The 9304-nt window shown below is 40.0% G+C and overlaps 1 protein-coding gene across 1 annotated transcript; it reads left to right on the plus strand.

Annotated features, from left to right (window-relative positions):
- The first annotated feature begins 1588 nt into the window (after window positions 1–1588).
- LOC135100947 (pseudohemocyanin-2-like) lies at window positions 1589–4586 on the plus strand. Its single transcript, XM_064004825.1, has 3 exons — window positions 1589–1746; window positions 2237–3766; window positions 3883–4586. The coding sequence occupies exons 1-3, from the start codon at window positions 1668–1670 to the stop codon at window positions 4305–4307; spliced, it is 2034 nt and encodes a 677-aa protein (XP_063860895.1). The 5' UTR covers window positions 1589–1667; the 3' UTR covers window positions 4308–4586.
- The last annotated feature ends 4718 nt before the right edge of the window (window positions 4587–9304 follow it).

A 9304-nucleotide genomic window follows, 5' to 3' on the forward strand; every position in this document is an offset into this window, starting at 1 on the left:
CGGAAGGATCCTACTTCACCTATGGCACACCATCGTCGCCATCTGAAATCTCGTGGAGTTAACTTCGCTTCTGGTGGGGATGAATCTTATAAAGTCCCTCTTATCCATCTCTGAGCTAAAAATGGCTCTACCACAATGCAATGATTCGTCATTAGGCCTTGATGACATCCTACATACGTTTTTACGCCACATGTCGGATAAGACTTATTCCTTTTTATTTGACCTTTTTAACTTGATTTGGAATACTGGTAATTTTTCTTTTTTTCTTGGGGTGTTGCTGTAATTATTCCATACCAAAGCCTGGAAAAAAAATCATTAGTTGGTGACTAATTATCGCCCCATTTCCTAAACATCTTGCATTTGTAAGTTGCTAGAAAAGATGGTAAATGTTAGGTTTATGTTGTACTTGGAGAGAGGCAATTACCTGTCAACTGTTCATTATGGTTTCCGGAAAATGCGGTCAACGACAGATGCTCTATTATCTCTAGAATCTCAAATTTGTCGAGCATTTGCAAAATAAACAACTTCATGCCCCAATATATTTTTTTTATTTAGAAAAAGTATATGACAGTGCTTGATGTCACGGCATTTTACTTAGTCTGTTCGAGTTTGATCTCCGTGACCAACTACTTATTTTTATACTGCAGTTTTTATCTCGCCCTTTTTTTTTTTTTTTTTTTTTTCATGGGTAAGGTTTGATGGTCCACATGAAGATGGAGTGTCGCAAGGAAGTATACTTAGTGTCACACTTTCTGATGTGGCTGTAAACAGTGTCACTGGTGTATATATATATATATATATATATATATATATATATATATATATATATATATATATATATATATATATATATATATATATATATATATATATATATATATATATATATATATATATATATATATATATATATATATATATATATATATATATATATATATATATATATATATATATATATATATATATATATATATATATATATATATAATTCAAAATCTCTGTTGGTTTGCCTCGCATAGAAATGCAACTCGAGACGCTTGAAAACTAATGTAAGAATGAATTGTGTAACAGTTTTACGAGTAAATTAGCTGCAATATATATATATATATATATATATATATATATATATATATATATATATATATATATATATATATATATATATATATATATATATATATATATATATTGTGTGTGTGTGTATGTGTGTGTGTGTGTATTTATTTATTTATTTATTTTTTTTGTAAGCGTAACGCTGAAGCATAATAGTGTCACATTCACATTTCCTAATCGAGAAGGTACGTATTGTCACGTTACGTCGTGTGTGTGAATTTCAGAATACAAGTCATTACATTTAAGATAAAAAAAGAAAAAGAAGGCAAAAGATAGATGAGAAAAACGAAAGGCTACGGTAACAAGTGGAGAACAAACTATTCTCCGTATGGCTGCATAGTTCCCTTACTGATGAACAATGCATGCCTCCTTTGTTTCTGACAATACGTATGCACACCAACATGGCACACAGCATGGCAACAAGCAGTGAGCGACAGTTATCATAAGTGCATTAGATATCTCTTGCAAGCTTCCCTCCCTCATATGCTTCACGTGAACCAAGAGTATATAAAAGGGTACACCAGCCTAGTACAGACAGCACTAGCTCCAACATGAAGGTCTTGGTGTTTGCTCTGCTGATCGCCAGCGCCGTGGCCGGCTGGCCCGGCTACATGATGGATGCGCCAGATAGTGAGTTAATTTTCATTCCACTAGAATATAAGAGTTCCTTCACATACTCACACTTTTAATATTTTGTACTTGAGTAACCTTCTCATATTCTACTCACATTAAACTATACTTTTCACAAAATAAATTCATTATATTCAAATTTGAATTCTTTTGTCCATGAAGTAAACTGAAGCATGCATTAATTAGATGTGAATTTTTTAAAATTATGCATACAAGATGGCAGTTTTACAGTATTTTTTAATAATAAAAAATAAAATTATTTTCAATTTTCATGATCTTTAGTGTGTGTGTATATATATATATATATATATATATATATATATATATATATATATATATATATATATATATATATATATATATATATATATATATATATATATATATATATATACACACACACACACACACAAAACAATGTATAAAGTAATTATATACTGCTACTCTATTTAAAGTAATACACATTATATAATTGAAATTTGCTTTTCAGGCGTGCCCCCAACCCAGAAACAGCACGATGTGAACTGCGTTCTCTACAAGATGTTCGAGCCTCTACGCGATAGAAACCTGTTGGAAAAGGCAGCAAGATTCAGTCCTGTGGAGGACGTTTCCATGTACAAGGACGGAGGAATCGCAGTCAGGTATCTCATGGATGAACTTGTACAAGGCCGTCTGCTGGAGAAAAAGCAATGCGCTGCCGTCACTAACAAACGCTATCTGGAAGAGGCAATCATGCTCTTTGAGGTTCTCATGCAATGCAAGGACTGGAACTGCGTTGCCAACAACGGAGCTTACTTCAGGGAGCGAATGAATGAGGAGGAATTCATATATGCTGCCTACCATGCCTTCAAGCACTCTCCTCTCACCCAGCAAGTCGTTCTGCCCGCCATCTACGAAGTTAAACCCCACCACTTCACCAAGACGGAAGTCATAAACAAAGCTTATGAAGCCAAGGAAATGAAGCTTCGCAATATTTTATTGCAAAACAACTTCACTGGCACACCTAACGACATCGAACAGAAAGTTGCCTATTTCAGAGAAGACATTGGTGTCGGTACTCACCACCTGATGATTCACTTGGAGAATCCCTTCTGGTGGAAAGACACTTACGGCTACCACATTGACAGGAAGGGTGAGAACTTCTTCTATGCCTACCACCAGCTACTCAACCGTTACGAGGCTGAGCGCATCTCCAATTACCTGCCTCCTCTCCAGGAACTGAAGCTAGACGAGCCCCTGAAAGAGGGATTTACTCCACAGACCACCTACAAGTACGGTCCACCCTTCCCCACTCGCAATGACGACATCTACCTCCGTGACGTGGACAAGGTAGGCCGAATTCACGAAATCGTCCTCGTGGAAGACCGCATCCGCGACGCCATCGCTCGCGGCTACGTGGAGGACGAGCAAGGAGGGAAGATCTACATCCAAAATGATAAGGGCATCGACATGTTGGGTGACATCATTCAGTCATCTATGTACAGCCCCAACCGCAAGTACTACGGCAATCTCACCACCTTGGCTTACACCATGCTCGACCAGCAGACCGACCCCAACAACAAGTATGACACTCCCCCTGGCGTGCTTGCACACTTGGAGACCCTCCCACGCGATCCTGCTGCCTGGAAACTGCAAAAGAGAATCGACAACATCTTCAGGGAATACATCGACTCTCTTCCTCCTTACACCAAGGAGCAACTCGAATTCCCAGGAATAAAAGTAAGCGAGATCCAAATCCAAGGCAACCTTGAAACCTACTTTGAGGAGTACAAGTACGACCTGGTCAATGCCATCAACGACAACAGCACCGAGACCGAATTCTATGGCATTTATGCCACTGTGCCCCGCCTCAATCACAAGGAGTTCACCTACAAGATCAAAGTACAGAATAACAATGGTTCTCCCAAGAAGGCTGTCATTCGCATCCTCGCCATGCCCTACCGCGACGGTAACGGTGCCATCATCCCCTTTGACGAGGGCCGCTGGCTCGCCATCGAGATGGACCTCTTTGTGAAGACCTGTAAGTTCGATTGCAAATTCTACATTAAACTTTTTTGTTTCCACGTCTTTTTTATGTATCATAATATTGTACTATTTTTTTTGTTTAATATTAATTCAACTGTTTTCTCTCTACAGTGAATTCAGGTGCCAATGATATCGTCCGCAAGAGTTCAGAGGCCTCCATCACTGTCCCTGACGTCCCCACGTACAAGACACTTACCGAGATGACTGAGGCTAGTCAGAACCTCGAAATGTACGAGAGCGCTACTGGCATCCCCAACAGGCTTCTCCTGCCCAAGGGTAACGAGGAGGGCGTGCAGTTCAGACTGTTGGTGGCCGTCACTGATGCTGAACAGGACGTCAATGATGAGAGCATCATTACCATGAACAAATACCACCACTATGGTGTTCGTGGCGTCCAGCCCGACAAGAGACCCTTTGGCTACCCTCTGGACCGTCGTGTTCCTGACGAGCGCATCGTCGACGAGGTTCCCAACATCAAGGAGACCATGGTGAAAGTTTACAATCACAACGTCTTCCTCCGCCTGCCTCAGCAATAAATATTGCGTTCTTCGGGAGACGGCTTCATGGGTCTCACTGGTAGAGGAAACTTAGCATGTCATTTTTTCTTTCTTTTTTGTACCATGATCGTTAATAGAAGGTTATTTAGAACACTAATTTTACCAACTGCAACATCATCCGCCTTTATTTTTCTCAGGTGAGTCTCATATTTACTATCTTAACCCAATGAAAAATTTAATTTGTGTTAGAAGCCTAGCTTTTAACACATATCGTTCACTGCCACCCCTGAAATTCAATACTAATAAATGTGAACCGATTATGTGTGTGTTCTATACCACCTTGGACCATATTGTGTGTAGTTTCCCTCGTAATAAAAAAAAACAAGTTAATTCATATATAAACATATACCCAATATATATATATATTTGTAAAATGATGGCTTGCTTATAAGGGGGACTAATGGCGTCCTTTTATGTTTGCAACGCTGGGTAAAAATCGCGTTTACTCGTACACTAGTCACCAGAAACCTTGGGTATACACAATTCAGTTGGATTTCGTCCACATTAAAGCACATTATAGTACTGTTGAATACCTATTTAAATACACTTTAACTACTGAAATAGGACTAGAAGCGTATCATCTTATTACATAAATTAATCATCCGATCTTCATTTGACTATTGTTGTTTTTGCACCATTTTCGGAAACACCGCTGAATACTTGTCTCTATGGAGTGGCCTAGTGCCCTTATTTACTCAGTATTAGAAAAAATAAAAAGTTCTCCCGAGGCATCCTGTGGTAGTCATAAAATCATTGGTTGTCCTCGAGATATATCTCTTTCACCAGGTTATTGTAGACATTCTTGTATTTCTCCATTCCTGTGTCATCCATGGCTTTGCCCAGTATCTTTTGCGTTTTTTTTTTTCTTTGGGACATTAATCAAGGCTATCATATTAGTAGCAAGCACATTGGTAGCGACACAATTTAAACATCGTCGTCCATTGTGCCAATTGTTGTGACGCTGTTAGGAAGACGGAAACATAATCATCCCAACAGAAATGTTTGACGCCCTGGAGGTCGTCTAACCATTCGCTCAAAGATATGGATGGATGCATCCCTTTTTCTCCAGCCTTAATGTTGGAGCCTAAGGTTTTTGTTAACTAGTGTTACCGCGGCTTAATGGGGTGAATCTGCTCTCTTGATTTCTAATATAGGTTTCCATATGGATTTCATCTTTCCAGGTCAGTGACGTTATTGTGTGACCACAACCGTGAATCAGGCAATGTGCATGATTAATAATGAACTCTGGTGGTGTAAAAGTACATTGGTACTGGCCCAGCAAATTGGTTGGATGGGTCACCACACAAGGGGTAGCAAGTTTCCTCATTGCAGCTTCTTGTAGGAATTGGTGGCCCCCACACTGAGTGACACATTGAGGGACACAACACAATGGCATCGTTACAAAAATGGTGAAAAAGTTCCCTGTATTCCTCTCCCGTCACTCAAGGATCGCCTGAGAGATGTTTATTTTGGTTCTCGATTACTTTGCCTTGTCGCTCGCTTCGTGAGAGGAATGCTAAAATCCCCCCCCCCCAAAAAAAAAAAAAAACTAGAGCCATATATAGCACGATGTTACCGAGTAGGTTGTCATACTATATAATACAGTGTGATTTTTTTTCTTCATTGTCCAAATCAATAGTTTTATACTTGTAATATGCTTTATTTAAGATCATTTTAGCAGTTTACCTGATAATCACACAAAAAAAAAAAAATAATTTGACCACATTTTCTCAATATTATCCATACCGGATATTGAAAAGTCGATACATCATTTCAATGGTATCATGATGATCAATGTTCTATACATCTTTACGCACCTGGGATATACGAGTACTACAACAATATTTTAGCTCTCTTTCCTACAGTTAGATGAGCAGCAACGACATCTAGCGATTTAGTTCCGAAAACTCTCCATTGGCAGTGGTGCAGCCACAAGGGACTTTCCTTTTAACTGGGAATTCGAGTCTCTTTAGAATGTCCTGACCCACCCAAGGTTAGGTTTGGTTAGATTTAGTTAGACTAAGTTAGGCTGTCCCTGGAGGTATTAATATCACATTCACGTGAAAAGCACTAATAGCCACTGCATTCTGAAATTCAAGAGTAAGAAACTAGCCAACCATGGGACAGCCTAACCTGCCCAAACTAAACCTAACCTGTCCTTGGCTAGTTAAGAACATTACATTAACAGTAACATAGTATTCGTCCCCTATCCACTGAGGCACATAAGCTGAAAAATACTGCATCTTAAAAATATTGAAACCGAGAGAGAAATTAGATATTTTCCGAAAACAGCAAGAAAAGCCGAGGAACTTGCAAGAGATGACCAGTACCCTGAAGCAGCCCTCCGTACCATGAAATAAGCACTTTAACTCCTTCTCTGTGTTTACATTACTTATGCTTGTTTGTCCCACTTAACATTACGGTGAATACGCTTAGCCAGAGTAGAGGACGTACTACGTACGCTTAGCCAGAGTAAAGGACGCACTACGGCGCCTCCTGTATTTCTCTGCCCTTGGACTCACTCAAGCGGTGGTCACAGCCTGCAAGCAACCCTACAGAATGTTACCCAAATTCTAGTCTCTTAGCATGTAGTGAGAACCGCCTTCTCGTGGTGGAGAGGCTTGCCTGTGCCTATGACCTGGTGAGAGAGGCTACAGGTGGCCTAGGACTTACTCTGCCTTACTTAGGAGGCAGGGCAACTCATGCTTGCAAGGTCGCCAGTGAAGAACCAAACGAAATGATTCCCGTAGTTAGGCTGCCAATAAGGCCAACGGTGCCGCCCACCTCCTGATGCCGTCATATGTTTGATGGTTTGTTGTCTGGGCTGGGATGCATTTGAGTGAGCGTTCATAGCTCCATCGTGAACAAACTTTCGTATCATGAGAGGCTACTTTTTAAAACGAATGGCCCCGATGAGGACGAGGTACACCACGGCAGCCAGTAATCGCTCCTTTCGTAGTACCAGTATGCGTTTTTCCTTGGGTCTTGGAGTCAGTTATTCAGTACAATCTACTTTATGAGTAACAATAAACAAAATTCCTTTGGGTACTCGAGTGGTGGTCGACGAAGTATTTGAGACGTTACCCTCTGGTCTTAATGGTAATGCTTCGCATGTACATGCAGGAGCTCTTGTTTCCCTTACCAACCTGGTAACAGGCATTGCCATCACCTCGATCCGATTTCACAGTCGTTGTTTTTTTGTGGTTACGGTGATCCCCAACCTGGTAATGATCATAACAAAACGAATACCTCTGCTTCGGTAATGTTGGTATGCCGGAGCCCACTTATTAGACAAAATGAGCTAATTTATGACAAAAGAGAGAAAAGCATGGAAAACTTAATTACATCACTGGTGCCTTCAACACGCCTTATCCATCACCTGCAAACCCTGTCAGTTGAAGCATGTTAGCTGAAAAATGCTGCACCCTCGAAATATTGAAACCGAGTGAGAGCAATTAGTTACCTACCGAAAAAAGACAGAAAAACAAAGGAACCTGCAAGAGGTGGGCGAAAGCTTGATGTTTGTCGTCGGCGCGCTTTTGATCTTGATGCAAATTTAAATACTTCATAAAAAAAAAGTATGACAGTTGTTACTACATAATATAGTGGTCATTTCTCTCATAAAAAAAAAAAATGCATATGCTTTTCGAATCATATTACAGCAAAGAACACTAATTTAATGCAGCAATTTGGAAAATTGTTATGGATTTGGCAGCCCTACCCCTACCCAAGAACTCTTCTCCAAAGTTCCAAAGTTTTGTACTCCCCTAAGCGAAAAGCAGCGGTCAAAGTTGACTGTAGAACCGGATTACGGCTCCAGTGGCTTTGTTGTTTAGCTAGTAAGCGAAAAAGGGTGACTGTGGAACTGGCCCATGGTCTTGGACAGGAGAGAGTTTATGGACTAAGATCTGCATGGGATTTAAGGAATGTAGACGAAATATTTGTAGTTATATTTCAAGCAAGAGAAGTAAAATTATTCTTGGAATACGACTTGAAATTTTATTATTTGATAAAGAAACAACGGTGCCCGATGCCGCGTATAATACTTTCCAGTTTATTCCGTTCCAATTGATGTTGAAGGATCCTTGTTTCTTTCAGAGGAAATATCATACTGCTATCGATAAGCTTTTTCTTCTAGGCAATCAGACCTCCTCGTGACCTGCCGAGATTCCCAAAAGGTATTTCCATCTGTGCCCAGCATTTGCTCGAACATTTATGCTAATACTTCCTACCCCTTGTGCGGTGACCCATCCAACCAATTTGCTGGGCCAGTACCAATGTACTTTTACACCACCAGAGTTCATTATTAATCATGCACATTGCCTGATTCACGGTTGTGGTCACACAATAACGTCACTGACCTGGAGAGATGAAATCCATATGGAAACCTATATTAGAAATCAAGAGAGCAGATTCACCCCCTTAAGCCGCGGTAACACTAGTTAACAGAAACCTTAGGCTCCAACATTAAGGCTGGAGAAAAAGGGATGCATCCATCCATATCTTTGAGCGAATGGTTAGACGACCTCCAGGGCGTCAAACATTTCTGTTGGGATGATTATGTTTCCGTCTTCCTAACAGCGTCACAACAATTGGCACAATGGACGACGATGTTTAAATTGTGTCGCTACCAATGTGCTTCCTACTAATATGATAGCCTTAATTAATGTCCCAAAGAAAAAAAAAAAAAACGCAAAAGATACTGGGCAAAGCTAAGGATGACACAGGAATGGAGAAACACAAGAATGTCTACAATAACCTGGTGAAAGAGATATATCTGGAGGACAACCAATGATTTTACGACTACCACAGGATATCTCGGGAGAACTTTTTATTTTTTCTAATACTGAGTAAATAAGGGCACTAGGCCACTCCATAGAGACAAGTATTCAGCGGTGTTTCCGAAAATGGTGCAAAAACAACAATAGTCAAATGAAGATCAGATGATTATTTTATGTAATAAGATGATACGCTTC

This window comes from Scylla paramamosain, chromosome 1, assembly GCF_035594125.1.
Source record: "Scylla paramamosain isolate STU-SP2022 chromosome 1, ASM3559412v1, whole genome shotgun sequence".
Taxonomy (NCBI): domain Eukaryota; kingdom Metazoa; phylum Arthropoda; class Malacostraca; order Decapoda; family Portunidae; genus Scylla; species Scylla paramamosain.